This window comes from Musca autumnalis, unplaced genomic scaffold, assembly GCF_047663935.1.
Source record: "Musca autumnalis isolate F117 unplaced genomic scaffold, ASM4766393v1 scaffold_2, whole genome shotgun sequence".
Taxonomy (NCBI): domain Eukaryota; kingdom Metazoa; phylum Arthropoda; class Insecta; order Diptera; family Muscidae; genus Musca; species Musca autumnalis.
Genome location: NW_027411755.1, coordinates 257741713 through 257759684, shown reverse-complemented (window position 1 = coordinate 257759684; position 17972 = coordinate 257741713). Strand labels below are relative to the sequence as shown.

The 17972-nt window shown below is 37.0% G+C and overlaps 3 protein-coding genes across 3 annotated transcripts; 2 read left to right on the top strand and 1 right to left on the bottom strand.

Annotated features, from left to right (window-relative positions):
* Nucleotides 1-4741: 4741 nt before the first annotated feature.
* Nucleotides 4742-5508, top strand: LOC141392581 (zinc metalloproteinase nas-14-like). Its single transcript, XM_073965513.1, has 3 exons — nt 4742-4970; nt 5035-5387; nt 5464-5508. Exons 1-3 carry the CDS (start codon nt 4742-4744, stop codon nt 5506-5508), a joined length of 627 nt encoding a protein of 208 aa, XP_073821614.1.
* A 2550-nt stretch (nt 5509-8058) lies between these two features.
* LOC141392580 (zinc metalloproteinase nas-14-like) lies at nt 8059-8926 on the bottom strand. Its single transcript, XM_073965512.1, has 2 exons — nt 8698-8926; nt 8059-8630 (listed from the first exon to the last, which is right to left on the bottom strand). Exons 1-2 carry the CDS (start codon nt 8924-8926, stop codon nt 8059-8061), a joined length of 801 nt encoding a protein of 266 aa, XP_073821613.1.
* Nucleotides 8927-17262: 8336 nt separating this feature from the next.
* On the top strand, nt 17263-17754 carry LOC141392579 (zinc metalloproteinase nas-8-like). Its single transcript, XM_073965510.1, has 2 exons — nt 17263-17491; nt 17558-17754. The coding sequence occupies exons 1-2, from the start codon at nt 17263-17265 to the stop codon at nt 17752-17754; spliced, it is 426 nt and encodes a 141-aa protein (XP_073821611.1).
* The last annotated feature ends 218 nt before the right edge of the window (nt 17755-17972 follow it).

The following is a 17972-nucleotide window of genomic DNA, read 5'->3' as shown; positions in this document are numbered from 1 at the left end:
ATGGCAAATAGGCCAATAAGGTTGAACATTAGTGGTCTCAACGTTTTTGAATATTTTAAACAAATTGCAAGTGAGACTTTTTTACTTCGGAATCGTTTGAGCTAATGAGGTATTGTACAAATATTTGTCATCTTATATACACAATTGCATATCGATGGGACTACCTCAACAATAAACGCAGTCGATAGAAAATTGGTCATAAAAAGGGGGTTAGATACGGTTACTGACTGATAACAAATGCAATCGATACTAGCACTTTTTTGTCAATCATTATCGATCGGTGCATATTTTAAATAAATGATTGCAGTCTTATCTTTAATGTCAAGGTCTTGTAATTAATCAAATAATAAAATGAGAGAAAAACCTAATAATTGGCAAGTTTTTGAAACATAAATACAAACATGCCTAAAACAACAAAGAAGTCTTAATTTAATTGGCTAAATTGCTTAGTACCTCTTAACTTTGACAAATTATCTGGAATAAACAACATTGTTGTATGTTCACGTTGTATTTACTGGCCAAACCCCACAGACGTTTTTTGTCCATTTTGGTCCTGAAAATTATTTGAAGAGCAACAAAATCAGTAGGATTATTCCTTTCTGACGATCCGATAAAAAAATTAGATCTTTTGCGTGATTACTTGATTAATATGGATAGACAGAACTGTTTTGGCAGACCGACATATAACGGTAACTCCTATTTTGTGGTCTTTTCAAAACTTCTCTTGAAAACATGGGGACATAGATAGGCGTTTGGGTGTAGTGGTAATTTATATATATTTTAATTTACGTGGTTTTAAAGAATCTTTTAGAATTGTCGAATTTTTCGGACTCTCTTATAGTGAAGGGTTACGGACGTTAGGAACAGCCAAACTAGGCGGTGTTTTACTTAGTAATGGTCTTCTTTTTGCAGCAATTAATTTAACTGCAGTTAAAACAAATAAAAATTAGGCGTGGAATTTGCTGACAGAAATATACCCTCAACCTGTAACATAAAGAAAATTACCAAACCCCATATGGATTGCATCTCCCAAAACATTACCCTTATAATATAAACTTCAAGAACTATACTAAATAAAAACAATATACTAAATAAAGTTTACAATTTATCCGCGAACAGGTCTCAATCTTTTCTTACGTCTAAATCTTTGAACCTTTTTTCAGTAGCCATTGGAAGATGTAGTCCGATAAAACCCATCTTCGAATTTGATGTAAGTTTGGATGAACGTTGACGATGTGCAATGATCGGATCGAATCAGGACTAACTTTAACAGCAATTGAAGTTGGTGCTCATAGGTTTTTATACCCTCAGCACTTGTGCCTCATCGAAATCATCGAAAGTCCAAAGTATGTGTGGACAATCCGGTTCAGAGAATTTGGAGTTGATTTAGGCATGTCCGTCTGTCGTCTGTCCGTCTGTCTGGCTGGAGCGCACGAAATTAGACCTCAGTAATATTTTGGCCAAGCTTAGTTTAAGTTCGAAGATGGGTTATATCAGTCCACTCCTTCCGGTACCTCCCCCACAAAAGTTCGAAAATATTCAGAAAATTTGTGCGCACGATAACTCTTGAAGGGAGTAACCGATTTGCTCCATAGCTTGCACCTCGTGAAATTTCGCTTACTCCTTCGGGTACCTCCCACACAAAATTTCGGAAAAGTTCAGTTTAGGATCTGCCTTCGAATCGTTTTGATTTCTGTTGTAGCAGCATGTATTCACTGCGGCCCTAACGACAGAAAAGTTTCATCAGGGGCAAGTCCATACTTCCTGAGAAAGTAGCCTGAAATGTGCAAAAAATCGTAATATCTTATCCTAACTTAGTTTGATTTCGAAGATTAGCCATATCGGTCCACTCCTTTATGTGTCTTCCCCACAAAAGTTCAAAACTTTTGATTGCTTTAAGTCTGCAGTTCAAAAATTTTCACAAAAATAATGAGCAAGATAACACTCGAAAAAAGTATCCGAGTTGGTCTGTAATTTGAACATCGTAATATTTCTACAAGACATAGATCAGGTTTTAATATGGACTATATACTATTTTGTTTTTCAAAATAGTCTGGCTTAATCCCATTGTTGTTGTTTTAATATTTTAAAACAACTATTTTATTAGTGGAAAAGATTTGGCATTGTTCGCCAAGGGGTAAGGCAGGGAATACTATAGTTTCGATCCACGCCACTGGATCTCATCAATTCCCTTGTTTCTTGTTTGTGGATATTCTCCACCGAAGTTATTTTTCAATAACTTCTTCAACAAGAAACTTGTTGTTTCTTGGGTGAGTCCATACTTCTTGAAAAAACAGCCCGAAAGTTGTAAAAAACCTCTGTGGCACCATATGTATGTATGAATATTAGATGAAATTCGATGGTAGTGCTTATAGGTCCACTGCTTCCGGTATCTCTCCCACAAATGTTTGAAAATATTTGCTAAAATGATACGCGCAATATCTCACAAACATAGCAACCGATTTGGTCCAAATTTTCGATCTCGAAATTTTTTGTTCAAGCTTATTTTATGTTCAAATTTGGGCGCTATCGGTCCAATACTTGGGGTACCACTCATACAAATGTTCAACACATTTTTGTAGTTGAGGGTCTGTTCGAGGATCCTTTGGACATTTTTACTGAAGGTTTCCCTAGTGGCCCGATATTATCCTTTTCGTAGGCTAGTATGGTACAAAAGCCCTATCTATCGATATCCCCCGCAAATTTTTGAGCTTTAATCCAATTCATATTTCTGTCGGTTCATACGCCCACACATTTCTTTTTTTTTTTGAAAAAAAAGTATTTCAATCCACACAGGCTGAGGGTATATGTCTCTTTTACTTGCTTTTTCGGCAAGTTCATACTTTTAAAGTCTGCTTAGCCGTTATTAGATTTGATATTGTCAATAGATGAAAGTTTCAATTCACACACGCTGTCGGAAAAGCCGACTGACACTTTTTTACTTGTTACAGTTATATTTTTTTTCCGACACCAATAGCATGCAAATTTTCTATTGTAGTTAGTTCTTTGATTTTTTCATTACGGCTGAAAGTTTTTCTTAATAAACTAATTTGGATTGATATTGAATATCACATTGCTTTGTTCAAAAATTTAAAATCAAAATTTCTATAAAGAAATAATTAGAAATGGATTTCGGTGCGGGAGCTCTCTTCACCGAATCGACAGCAAACATGGTACTGGAGAGGTATGAAAGGAGCTTACAGCTGACTGTATCGCCTCCTTATAAAACAATGTCATGACTGCAATTTCCCAACTTAAACTTATATATCTCAAAAATGCTACAATCCCATTTCGATAGGACTTACGGTTTCCAGGCAAAATCGTGAAAATCTAAAAAATCCCTAAACATGTGAACTTTGATCGCGAGTTATCTAAAAAGCGCTTAGGCGTTTTGTTTTTTTAATTTTCTCATCTAGGTGTAAGATCCATTCATTTAAAGTTGGTTCAAGAGCTCCGTGGTGTAGATACCACAATTAGCCTACAGACTGACTAAAACACTTTTTTGTTTTCCATTAAAAAAAACTTTAAAAGAAAATCCAATAGTTGGTCTAGTTTCCTGTTAATTTTGCAAGACGGGTGCACATAACATTACTCTACCATGTCACCTAGTAAAAATTGGTACTTGAAATCTTTGATATTTCCATACCAAATATCAATGGAGTAGAACTATCTATCGACTATCTACCTAGACTTTCTTCTAAAATAATATGAAAATTGAATTAATTCTCTTTCGAGTTGAGCTATTTTGACCTAAGAGGTACATTGAAAAATTAGGAATCCACCGAAGCCCCACACATTCAACCACTATGCTACGTTTCACGGGTGGTTAGACCGATCATCAGGCATATTGAATGGTGTTTTTTAGTGGGTGGACGAAGGCTAAGCTTGGAAACTATATTTTTTTTATATCACAAATCATTCGAAATTTGTATATTCGAATTATTTCCAAGCTTAGCCTTCTTCCACCCACTAAAACACCATTCAATGTGCCTGATGATCGGTCTAACCACCCGTGAAACTTAGCATAGTGGTTGAATGTGTGAGGCTTTGGTGGATTCCTAATTTTTCAATGTACCTCTTAGGTCAAAATAGCTCAACTCGAAAGAGAATTAGTTCAAATATCACTCTAAAAATTACCTTCGCCTTAAAAAGGCAAAACAAAAAAAAGTATGAAATATTTGTTTCCAGAATCACATCACTTTCAAAACCAAATTTTGCACATATTAAAAAGACGGCGATAACAAAAATGGGATTTTTTTAAATGTTATTATCTGCATGACGTTGGCAACAAATTCTGTCTAGATCATTGCATCGATGGATAGGAATCAACCAATTCACCCATCTCAATGCAGACTTCTTTGTTGTTTTGGGCATGTACATACGAACAAACATCGGTTTTAATAGCTTGATTACTCTAATTTAATAATTTAAATAATTACATGGCCTTGACGTTTAAGATAAGATTAGAATCTTCTATTTAAAATATGCATCGATCTATAACGACTGATATATAGAAAAGATTTAGTACTGCTTGCATTCGGTATCAGTCAGTAACCGCATATAACCCCCTTTTTTATTGTTATGACCTATTTTTTGTTGACTGCGTTTATTGTTGAGGTAGCCACAATGAAATGCATTTTGGTATATAAATTGGCAAGCATTTTCAAACTATATTTATAACTGAAACCGTTATTGAAGAGAAGAAAGCTTCCAATTTCAATTGGTTTTAAATAGAAAAAACATGTTTAGACCAATAATATTTGTCCTTTTGGCCAGTGGTCTCTTTTCACTGATCTATTGTGCTAAATTGCCTGCCAACCAAATAAGCTCTGTTTTGGATGTCGACTATGATCCCGAATTTGCTGGCGGTTACTTAGAAGGCGATATTATCCCAGATATTATACGCAATGGTTTTCCTGGCAGAAAGTGGCCACAGAATACAGTGAAATATGTGTTCTGCGACTATTTCAGTAAGTCTATATGTTTACCCTGGAGTATTTTTATAATAATTTTGTATTTTTTTCATTTTTATAGCTGATGAGCAAAAGGAAATCGTACGTAGTTGTCATCGTGAAATTTCGAATAAAACCTGTGTGAAGTTTGTTGAAACTGTAAAATCCGATTTCGGATATGTGTGCATTACAAATGCTACCACAGGTTGTAATGCTCAGGTGGGCTATCAGGGAACCAAGACCCAAAAGATGAATCTATCGCCTGCCTGTTTTAATGTCCCTTTGAAGCCGTGCCATGAATTCATACACGCCTTGGGTTTTGTTCATGCACATAGTGCCTACAATCGAGATGACTTTGTCAAAATTATTAAGGCAAATATAATCGAGGGTAACGAGTCTAACTTTGAGAAAAAGCCAAATTCCAAGGATTGCAGGGTAAAATACGATACGAACAGTATTATGCACTATGGACCGTATGCATTCACTAAAAATGGTAATGCGACAATTACAGCCCGAAATGGAAACAACGAAGGGATGGGACAACGTACAATTATAACTGAGGGAGATTTTAAGAAAATTAGATCAATGTATTGCTATAACAATTGCACCGTTACCACCAACACAAAGGCACCAACAATATTCAAATTAAATTAAACGAACACGATTCTAATAAAATGAATAACCAAATCAGCACAGTCCATACCAAAAAAATATTTTTTTTATATTGCAAGAATACCAATTGGGCGGCATTTTTGGAACAATTGGGCCAAAAGATACTAAAAACTTCAGAGCGAGAGATGGTAAACATTTCAGGGGCTATATCGTAGAAAGTATTGTCGTCTCTTAGCAAAACTAAATGTATACTTTTAAAGCTATGATCACAACGACCACTTAATATTATAATTTCAACACGATCTGAGTGGTGGCTTTAAGGGGTAATAATCACTTACTAAGCTCCAAAAAAGTAATTTTTGTAAAGATTTTTTACAAGAATTCAACCAAACTTTTTTAGAAGATATGTTATATAATCTGAAAGGTTTGATCTTGACCTACTTTCGCTTTTTTTGGGAAAAATATTGCTTTGTTTTCTGACAAATGCTTACGAAACACAGTTTTTACTAAAGCCAATTGGGGCGCTCACAGTAACTCGAAAGCGAATAATAAATATGCATTCTTAAAAAATCAATATTTCGATTTAAAGGAACAAATTTTTTTAAGTCTGTCGCCTAAGTGCAAACCCACATATTATTATAATTTCAACACGATCTGAGTGGTGGCTTTAAGGGGTAATAATCACATATTAAGCTCCAAAAAAGTAATTTTTTTTAAAGATTTTTTACAAGAAATCAACGAAACTTTTTAAGAAGATATGTTATATAATCTGAAAGGTCTGACCTTGATCTACTTTCGTTTCTTTTTATTTTTTTAGAGAAAAATATTGCTTTGTTTTCTGACAAATGTTTACGAAACACTACTAAAGCCAATTGGGGCGCCCAGTGTAACTCAAAAATCAATATTTCGATTTTAACGAACAAACAATTTTTTTAAGTCTCTCGCTTAAGGGCAAACCTCTTATGTGTATAATAACCCTAGAAAATCGAGAAAACCGCTCTTAAAACTTCTTTGTTATACAAATCACAATGAATTTTTCCATTTCAGTTCTCGTATCTAAATCAATTTTTTTCCGATAGATTCCAAAGTTTTTGCAACATAATCTATGAACGAATAAACGAAGAATTTTTTTTTTTTAATTTGTGAGTGCATTTTTTAGCGATTTTCGGGTCATTACGTTAGGACGAATGCACTTGCCCAGGAAGATAATTATATCGTTTTATTCAGAACCAGAAGGACTACCTTCGCTACAAATTACAAAACAATCCTCCAACAGCCCTTAATCTTTTGTGAGGAAGGTACCGGAAGAAATTGTCTAATATAGTCCAACTTCGATCTAGATTTTAATTTGAGAGAAATATTATTATGTGCAAAGTTTGGACCAAAATCACACATTCCTTTCGATAGGATTAGTGTGAGGAAGCATGAATTTATAAAAAAAAGAAAAAAACAGGACGACAAGGTGTAAATTAACACGATTATTAAAGTATGATGTCTGAAGTTTATTCTAAAGTATACACACCTTTTAAATAAAATGGTTTAATAGATGGCTGATGTCTGAACCTGTTGATAATAAATAAGTTTTTAAATCTTATTTCTATGTTCTTAGAAGAAGCACTTTTTTATTAATGTGTATTCTTCGAAAGTTAATGCTCATAGTGATGTTATTTTTTGTTTCAAAATTGTAGACAGAAGTTCTACAAGCTGTGCCATCAACAACCAATCTTGTTTTCCAAGGCAGATACTCAAACTCGGGTTGCGGGGCACACCCTGTTTCACCGTAGCTCTATACATAGTAATATGTAAATAAGTAAGTGTGCATTGTAAATTAAAGACTAATTAACACACATTCTATTTAAACCACTAGTTATTCAAAAGTTCATTTGTTTGCATTACTGTGTTTTATTTTTTATTTGGTTAATCAGCCGACCATTGAGGAGTTCAGTGACAAAAGGGCCTAACCCTCATGTTTGGGCATCAATCAATCAAAATGTCTATGAAGATTTAACCGGAACTTTTAGAAATAAATACTAAGAAAAACTTCATATTGCATTATTTTAGCAGGTACTGTAGCAGGTAGTGTAGTGTACAATGCAATATGGAGTTTTTGAGTACCTATTTCAAAAGGTTCGGGATAGATCTTTATAGTCAGTTTGATTTTTTGTTCATGTGGGTTAGGCTGTTTTGGAACTGAGCGCCTCAATTCAGCTTAACTAGGGAATGAGTCTTAAAATTAATATCCGAGTACATATGATCCCTAGATCGTCGCACCGAATAACTCGTTCACCCAATAACTCGTTCACCCATGAGTATTTTTGTAGTAATTTTGGAATATACAAATCACATTACAATACAAAAAACGAAGAGTGTTAAAATTAAAGATTAGTCTTCAAAAGCTAAGTACTTTGTAAATTTACAGTTATTCTATAATTTATTCAACATTTTAAATACTATTTAAATATATATCACAACATTTTATTACAATAGCTTTCGTTTAATTTAATTTGAATATTGTTGGTGCCTTTGTATTGGTGGTAACGGTGCAATTGTTATAGCAATACATTGATCTGATTTTTTTAAAATCACCCTCAGTGATCTTTGTACGTTGGCCCATCCCTTCGTTGTTTCCATTCAGGGCTGTAATTGTCGCCTTACCATTTTTAGAGAATGCATACGGTCCATAGTGCATAATACTGTTCGTATTGTATTTTACCCTGCAATCCTTGGAATTTGGCTTTTTCTCAAAGGCAGACTCCTTACCCTCGATTATATTTGCCTCAATAATTTTGACAAAGTCATCTCGATTGTAGGCACTATGGGCATGAACAAAACCCAACGCGTGTATGAATTCATGGCACGGCTTCAAAGGGACATTAAAACAGGCAGGCGATAGATTCATCTTTTGGGTCTCGGTTCCCTGATAACCAACCTGAGCATTACAACCTGTTGTGGCATTTGTAATGCAGACATAACCGAAATCGGATTTTACAGTTTCAACAAACTTCACACAGGTTTTATTCGAAATTTCACGATGACAGCTACGCACAATTTCCTTTTGCTCATCAGCTATAAAAATTAAAAAAAAAATACAAAATTATTATAAAAATATTCCAGAGTAAAGATAAAGACTTACTGAAATAGTCGCAGAACACATATTTTAAGGTATTCTGTGGCCATTTTCTGCCAGGAAAGCCATTGCGTATAAAATCTGGGATAATATCGCCTTCTAAGTAACCGCCAGCAAATTCGGGATCATAGTCGACATCCAAAACGGAGCTTATTTGATGGGCAGGCAATTTAGCACAATAGATCAGTGAAAGCAGGCCATTAGCCAAAAGGACGAATATTATTGGTCTGAACATGTTTTTTGTATTTAAAAGAAATTGAAATTGGAATCTTTCTTCTCTTCAATATCGGTTTCTGTTATAAATGTAATTTGAAAATGCTGGCCAATTTATATACCAAAATGCATTTCATTGTGGCTATCTCAACAATAAACGCAGTCAACATAAAATAGGTCATAATAATAAAAAGGGGGTTATATGCGGTTACTGACTGATACCGAATGCAAGCAGTACTAAATCGTTTCTATATATCAGTCATTATAGATCGATGCATATTTTGAAAAGAAGATTCTAATCTTATCTTAAACGTCAAGGTCATGTAATTATTTAAATAATTAAATTAGAGTAACAAAGCTATTAAAACAAATGTTTTATCGTATGTACATGCCCAAAACAACAAAGAAATCCTCATTGAATTGGCGGAATTGGTTGATACCTATCCAGTGTGATTGATTCAATAAATTAGACAGAATTTGTTGCCTAGGTCATGCAGAGAATAACATTTAATAAAATTCCCATTTTTGTTATCGCCGTTTTTTTAATATAGATATAGATAGATATAGATATCGCAATAGTCGGTAATGCATCCCATTTTCCGATTGTTTTGTAATCACGCTACAGGTCGCAATTGTGATCGGATCGTCACGATTTTTTTGGAGTTGTTGCGAGTCCCTCAGAGGAAGAGGCCTATTAAGTTTGGTGATAGTCGGATAATATTCAGGAGTCGGAATAAGTCAAAAGCTTATGTGGAGAAAAGTCAACTTTTGTTTCTTATGCGAATATCTCCTCTACTGGTAGGAGTATTCCAAAAGGAAAGCCTGTCAATGGAAGAAGAACCGATCTCCTTTATACTGATTCAAAGTATGTTGGCGTAAGTTGGCAAACAACCGAGATATCGCAAACGTCAGCAATATATCCAATTTTTCCATTTTTTTGTAATCATGCTACAGGTTGAAATTTTGATCGGATAGTCACGAAATGTCGGAAGAAACCTATTGATTTTGGAATGCCAAATTCAAAGTTTTATTCTTTGTGAATATATCGGCTTCTAGTAGGCAAAGCCTGTCAATGAAGGAAGAAAATATTACCTTTACATTGGCAATATTTGGCGAAGGTGGTCAAACAAGGTAGATACCACAATAGTCGGTAATGCATCCAATTCTTCCATTGTTTGCAATCACGCTACAGGTTGTAATTTTGATCGGATGATCATGAAATTTTGGTTGCTTATGGGGGTCCCAGAGAGAAAGAGGCATACTATGTTTGTTGGTAGTCGGATTATATTCCCTAAAAAATGTTTACAAGTGAAAATCTTATGCATAGGCTCCGTCTGATTACACTGTGCAGCAGCATTTTTGGGGGGTGGAAATTTTCTTTTGGAGTATACTAAGAACCCAAAAGGAAATTTTCGCCATAGGTCAAGTTTCTGAGATGCCCCGCGATGAAATTTTTGATTTTTTCCCTATAATACTTGGGAAAATAGCTCCATATCTCTGCTTAGCGTTGTTGTAGCTTCTTTTTGAGGGGACATGTTTTTAATGAAATCGATTGGCGAATCTTTTATAGAACATTTCATTCTTCTAACTCAATGCATTTGATGCCCTTTTCGTCCTTTATTTCTTGAACCGTAGTGGAAATAGCACAAGATGAGATTTTTCAGCATCCAAATATTCTACAAAAATTTTGCTCAGAAGATTTTAGCTACCGTTCTCTTTGACAACTAATCGATTTTGTCCCGTTTTCATTGTCATTTTTGACATTTATTCGGACTTGGTTCAGAATTAAACTATGTTTTGTTTTTCTGTATATTCGTTATTTGTTATGTATAGGTGGTACGAGTATATAGGCATAACCATTGGTTACTGCTTATGTAGAGATCTTGGGTGCTTCTGAAATATTTACGACAATAGCTCTTGTAATGACGAACACGTTAATAACAAATTTTCTTGGAGGATAGATCCGGTTATCTCAATTTTTGAACCGGATATTCTGACATTAAAACCGATTTTTGAACCGGTTTTAAGTAACCGATTAAAAAGATTAAAGAGTTTTCAATCAAATTAAATTAATTCGCTTATGAAAACGTTGTTAGTTGCAGTTTTAGAGCAAAAAAACCCCGTTTTCTTAAACCGTTTTTAAGGAAAACAAGTAAAAAAGTATCAGTCGGCCTTGCCGACAGAGATATACCCTCAGTCTGTGTGAATAGAAACTTTCATCTGTTCACAATATCAAATATAATACCGGCTGTACATTTCCAAAGGATCTTCGAACAGATCCTAAACTGCCCTTTAAAAATGTTGAACTTTTGTGGATGAAGACCGATATATACCATTTCTGAAGTAAACTAATTTTGGACAAAATGTTAGGAGATCCAAAGTTTGTACTGTTTGTTTGGGTGGGGGAGGTACCGGAAGTTGCGCATCGATAGTGCCCATCTTCGAAATTAAACAATGCTTGGAAAATATTACGGAAGCCAAATTTTGGACCGAATCGGCTGATCCGATCGAGAGTTATCGTGCGCTTCATTTAACCACTTTACATGGTTCTATGTTTTTTTTTTTTGATTTTAGGGCTAATTTCTCAGGACGAATGGATTTGCGCCCTAAAAAACTTGTACCGTCGTAATGCTGGCAGCGAATGCAATTTATTACAACAAAGATCAAACTGATTCGAGAGAAGGCCGTAAACTGATTTTTTTTTTGAAATTTTGTGTAGGATGTACCCCAAGGAGTTGACATATGCAGTTCATATTCGAACCTGATCTATGTCTTGTAGAAATATTACGATGTTCTCCTCCAGAGTTATCGTGCGCAGAAGTTTTCCGAACATTTTTGAACTCTTGTGGGGGAGGTACCGGAAGGAGTGGACCGATATAACTTACCTTCGAACCTAAACTACGTTTGGACAAAATATTACGGAGGCCAACTTTTGGACCGAGTCGACAGATCCGTTCGAGAGTTAACTCAATCGGTCCACTCCTTCGGGTACCTCCCACACAAAATTTCGGAAAAGTTCAGTATAGAACCATCTCTCGAATCGCTTTGATTTTTGTTTAAGCAACTTGTGTTTACTGTCCCCCATACGACGGTACAAGTTTCATCAGGGGCAAGTCCATACTTCCTGAGAAAATAGCATGAAAGTTGCAAAAAACCCTATGAAACCGTGTGAGGTGGTTGGAGCGCTAGATTACTCTAGAACGGATCTGCCGATTCGGTCCAACATTTGGCCTTAGTAATATTTTGTCCAAACATAGTTTAAGTTTGAAGATAAGCCATACGGGTCCACTCCTTCAGGTACCTCTCCCACAAAAGTTCAAAAATGTTCGGAAAAATTGTCCGTACGGTAACTTTTGAAGGGAGTGGCCGAATTGGTCCATACTTTACACATCCAACAGATATAGATCAGGTTCAAATATGGACTATATTTGTCCACTCCATCCGGTACCTCCCACACAAAATTTCGGATAAGTTCACTTTAAGACCTGACATCGAATCACTTTGATTTTTGTTGAAGCAACTTGCATTCGCTGCCTCAACTACGATGGTAAAAGTTTTTTTCAGGGACAAGTCCATACTTCTTGAGCAAACAGCCCGAAGTGTGCAAAAACCCCATAGGTACCATATGTAATGACAGGAGATCCACTTCCATAGTGGTCAATTTCGATCCATTCCTTTTAGTATCTCCTCCGCAAAACTTTTGATCTTTAATCCTAATCAACATTTTGGTCGGTTCAAACGCCCAACATTTTTGAAACCCCCTAACTACTTAGGTTTTTTGGGAAAAATTTGTTTCAATATACACAGGCTGAGGGTATATCTCTGTCGGCAAAGCCGACTGATACTTTTTTACTTGTTTTGTTCTAGAACTGCAACTAACAAAGTTTTCATAAGCGAATTAATTGAATTTGATTAAAAACTCTATAAGCTTTTTAATCGGTTACTTAAAACCGGTTCAAAAATCGGTTTTAATGTCGGAATATCCGGTTCAAAAATTGAGATAACCGGATCTATCCTCCAAGAAAATTTGTTATTAACGTGTTCGTCATTACAAGAGCTATTGTCGTAAATATTTCGGAAGCACCCAAGAACTCTACATAAACAATAACCAATGGTTATATCTACATACCTATACTCGTACATAACAAATAACGAATATACAGAAAAACAAAACATAGTTTAATTCTGAACCAAGTCTATACATCGTTGTATATTTTCTACTTTCATTAGCAGGTTTTGCTTTTGATATACCCCTTATAGATGCGGAGATTCGCGCTTTGAAATAAAACATTGACTTTTTCTCCAAGTAGGTTTTTTGCCCATTCCGACCCCTGAATATTACCCGACCATCACCAAAATCAATCTTCCCCTCCGGGACCCTCATCAACACCCAAAATTTGGTGACGATCCGATCAAAATTGCGACCTGTAGCGCGATTACAAGGTTTAGATGGACAGACGGGGGTGACGTAGGGGATGGAAGATACCAAGGAACGGTCCTGACCGGTTTTAACATGGCAAAGCCCAGGATTTATCTTGGTCCCTCTTTCATCCCAAGTGGACACTGACCTCCCCGTGGTGTCACCTGGGGAACTGCCTTTAACACCCGTTAAAGGTAGTGAGCTAACATGTGCCGCGCGTTCACCCATAAGAACGTTAAAAACTTGGGTTTGGGCGTCGGGTTAGTAACCCTCCCCTAGAAAAAACAGCCTACTATGAAAAAACGAAAGAAAAGAAAAACAAACCCCTCTAAAGTTGACGAACCCCGCAAACGTTTTAAGGACCATGATCTGCGAATCTGCACCTGGAATGTTCGCACTCTTTATAGAGAAGGTGCAGTCTTCGCATTGGCAGACGTACTTGAAAAGTACAAGACCGATATTACTGCCATACAGGAAATACGATGGATTGGGAAAGGCGTCACAACAACACCTAAAGGTGACGCACTGTATTATAGCTGCCATGACGTAAAGCATGAGTTTGGTTGTGGATTCGTAGTTAGTCGGAGACTAAAACATCTTGTATCCAGCTTCACTCCAGTGAATGAAAGACTTGCTGCAATTCGAATAAAAGCTAAATTCTTCAACATCAGCTTTATTTGCGCTCATGCTCCCACTGAAGAAAAGGACGAACAGACCAAAGATATATTTTACGAGTGCTTAGAAGAAACATATGACCGTTGCCCTGCCCATGACATTAAAATCATTCTAGGCGATTTTAATGCCAAAATTGGAAAGGAGAATATCTTTGGCCCAACAGTCGGGAAATTCAGTCTCCACAGTGAAACATCTGACAATGGTATGAGACTGATAGACTTTGCAGCTGCAAAAAACATGGTAGTTAGCAGTACCAGATTTAATCATCTCGATATTCATAAGGGCACCTGGCTGTCTCCAGATCAGAAAACAAGAAACCAAATTGATCATGTTGTGATAGATGGAAGACATTCATCGAGCGTGTTGGATGTACGATCGTTCCGAGGCGCAAACATTGATTCGGACCACTACCTTGTTGCAGCAAAGGTACGCACCCGCTTAAACGTAGCAAACAAAGTACGAGCAGACACAACACGAAAGTTAGACATCGGTAAGCTGCAATCACAACAGATAGCCACAGCATATTCCACTCAACTAGCCCAATTGCTTAATCAAAGCCCTCCTCATCCCGATAACATATCAGCGCAATGGCAAAGCATTGCCCACTCCATGCAAACAGCCGCAAAATCCATACTTGGATACCAGAGACCTCCACCAAGGAATCCATGGTATGATGAGGAGTGTCGTGCTGCCACCGAAGAGAAAAATGCGGCATATAAGGCTACTTTACAATCCGTAGCAACGCGTAGCGCACGAGAGAGATACAGGGAGAAAAGGAGAGAGGAGAAACGTCTTTTCCGCAGGAAAAAGAGAGAGATGGAAAAGCGGGAGTGTGAAAAAATCGAGATGTACAGGAGCCAGAATGAAGTCCGAAAATTCTACCAAAGAGTCAAGCATCAAACTGATGGCTTTGGTACAGGCACATCCTCCTGTAGAGACCAGCAAGGTAATTTGGTAACTGATACAGATAGTATACTCAGGATATGGAAAGAACATTTTTCAAATCTGTTGGTATCCAATAGCAGCGAAGAAGACGAAGATACCACAGTCCCAATCCCAGAAGATGGTATTGAATGTATACTGCCCAGCCAAGATGAGGTAAAGACAGCAATAAATCGGCTGAAGAATAATAAGGCAGCAGGGGCCGATGGCTTACCAGCCGAGCTGTTCAAAACCGGAGGCGACACGCTGATAAGGTGTATTTATCAGCTAGTTAGCACCATCTGGCAGGAAGAACGAGTACCCGACGATTGGAACCTGAGTATCCTGTGCCCCGTCCACAAGAAGGGAGATAAGACTGTATGCTCTAACTATAGGGGCATAAGTCTACTCCCTATTGCCTACAAGATCGTGTCAGGGATATTGTGCGAACGACTAAAGCCAATGGTCAACGAGATTATTGGACCATACCAATGCGGCTTTAGACCTGGCAAGTCCACCATTGACCAGATATTTACCCTGCGGCAAATCCTGGAGAAGACCCAAGAGATGCAGATCGACACCTACCACCTTTTTGTCGATTATAAAGCAGCCTTCGACAGTCCGCTGCGCTCAAAGGTATTCCAAGCCATGTCTGAATTTGGTATTCCCGCAAAGCTCATCCGGCTTTGTAAAATGACTTTAACTGACACGAGGTCCTCAGTTAAAATAGGAAAGAACCTCTCCGAAGAGTTTGGTACCAAAAGAGGTTTCAGACAAGGAGACAGCCTTTCGTGTGACCTCTTCAACATCCTGCTAGAAAAGGTTATACGAGAGGCAAACGTCAAAAGAAGTGGCACAATCTACACCAATAGTCACATGTTACTTGCTTATGCTGATGATATAGACATCATGGGTCGATCAGTAAAAGAAGTAACTGATACCTTTATAAAGGTCGAAGGAGAATCTGCTAAAGTGGGTCTGGCGGTAAACGGTGAGAAGACCAAGTTGATGGTGTCGACGCGCAATGCGTCCATTGAGCTCGGACCGACTGTGGAAGTTGGTTCCTATAATATTGAGGTAGTAAAAGACTTCGTCTACCTCGGCACCTCCGTCAACACAACAAACGACATCAGTTGTGAAATAAAAAGAAGAATTGTATTGGCCAACAGATGCTACTTTGGATTAAGTAAGCAGTTTAAAAACAAAGCCACATCTCGTCAAACAAAAATAACGCTCTACAAAACACTGATACTACCCGTGCTGATGTATGGCTCCGAAGCCTGGGTACTTGCGCAAGCAGACATGGCAGTGCTTGGTGTGTTTGAGAGAAAAATTCTTCGAAAGATCTACGGACCAATCTGCGTTGACGGTGAATATCGACGTCGCATGAACCACGAGCTGTATCTGCTATACAACGACATGAATATTGTTAAACGTATCGAGATGCAGCGATTGCGTTGGCTAGGCCATATCATAAGAATGAGCGATGATGAACCCGCTAAAAAGGCGTATGAATACATGCCACATGGCGGTGCACGCAGAATTGGCAGGCCAAGGAATAGATGGCGCAAACAAGTGGATGTTGAGATGAAAAGGCGCGGTATTCCAGAGAGCAAAGCAACAAATAGAGAGGAATGGAGATCTCTTCTTAGTTCGGCCTATAGAACAAATGTTCTGTAATGGGCCAGCTAAGTAAGTAAGTAAGTAAGATGGACAGACGGATGGACGGACGGACACACATAACCAGTACGACTCAGCTGTCTATTGACTATCTACATAGACTTGTTTCTAAAACAATATGAAATATTTGTTTTCAGAATCACATCACTAACAAAACCAAATTTTCCACATATTAAAAAAACGGCGATAACATGACCTAGGCAACAAATTCTATCTAGTTCATTGAATCAATCAAACTGGTTAGGTATCAACCAATTCACCCATCTCAATGCAGACTTCTTTGTTGTTTTTCGCATGTACATACGAACAAACATATGTTTTAATTGAATTGATTACTCTAATTTAATTATTAAAAGAATTACATGACCTTGACATTTAAGATAAGATTGGGATCTTCTATTTAAAATATGCATCGATCGATAATGACTGATATATAGGAAAGATTTAGTACTGCTTGCATTCGGTATCAGTCAGTAACCGCATATAACCCCCTTTTTATTATTATGACGTATTTTTTGTTGAAAGCGTTTATTGTTGAGGTAGCCACAATGAAATGCATGTTGGTATATAAATTGGCAAGCATTTTCAAATTACATTTATAACTGAAACCGATATTGAAGAGAAGAAAGCTTCCAATTTTAATTTGTTTAAATACAAAAAACATGTTCAGACCAATAATATTTGTCCTTTTGGCTAGTGGTCTCTTTTCACTGATCTATTGTGCTAAATTGCCTGCCAACCAAATAAGCTCCGTTTTGGATGTCGACTATGATCCCGAATTTGCTGGCGGTTACTTAGAAGGCGATATTATCCCAGATTTTATACGCAATGGTTTTCCTGGCAGAAAATGGCCACAGAATACCGTGAAATATGTGTTCTGCGACTATTTCAGTAAGTCTTTTTCTTTACCCTGGAATGTTTTTATAATAATTTTGTATTTTTTTTTTATTTTTACAGCTGATGAGCAAAAGGAAATCGTACGTAGCTGTCATCGTGAGATTTCGAATAAAACCTGTGTGAAGTTTGTTGAAACTGTAAAATCCGATTTCGGATATGTGTGCATTACAAATGCTACCACAGGTTGCAATGCTCAGGTGGGCTATCAGGGAACCAAGACCCAAAAGATGAATCTATCGCCTGCCTGCCTGTTTTAATGTCCCTTTGAAGCCGTGCCATGAATTCATACACGCCTTGGGTTTTGTTCATGCCCATAGTGCCTACAATCGAGATGATTTTGTCAAAATTATTAAGGCAAATATAATCGAGGGTAACGAGTCTAACTTTGAGAAAAAGCCAAATTCCAAGGATTGCAGAATAAAATACGATACAAACAGTATTATGCACTATGGACCGTATGCATTCTCTAAAAATG

Bases quoted from the DNA above. Each gene is read 5' to 3' on its own strand.
- LOC141392581 (XM_073965513.1), top strand. From the start codon at position 4,742: ATGTTTAGACCAATAATATTTGTCCTTTTGGCCAGTGGTCTCTTTTCA. The intron at 4,971-5,034 runs GTAAGTCTATAT...TCATTTTTATAG, and splicing joins TGTGTTCTGCGACTATTTCA to CTGATGAGCAAAAGGAAATC. The intron at 5,388-5,463 runs GTAAAATACGAT...CGACAATTACAG, and splicing joins CAAATTCCAAGGATTGCAGG to CCCGAAATGGAAACAACGAA.
- LOC141392580 (XM_073965512.1), bottom strand. From the start codon at position 8,926: ATGTTCAGACCAATAATATTCGTCCTTTTGGCTAATGGCCTGCTTTCA. The intron at 8,631-8,697 runs GTAAGTCTTTAT...TAATTTTTATAG, and splicing joins TGTGTTCTGCGACTATTTCA to CTGATGAGCAAAAGGAAATT.
- LOC141392579 (XM_073965510.1), top strand. From the start codon at position 17,263: ATGTTCAGACCAATAATATTTGTCCTTTTGGCTAGTGGTCTCTTTTCA. The intron at 17,492-17,557 runs GTAAGTCTTTTT...TTATTTTTACAG, and splicing joins TGTGTTCTGCGACTATTTCA to CTGATGAGCAAAAGGAAATC.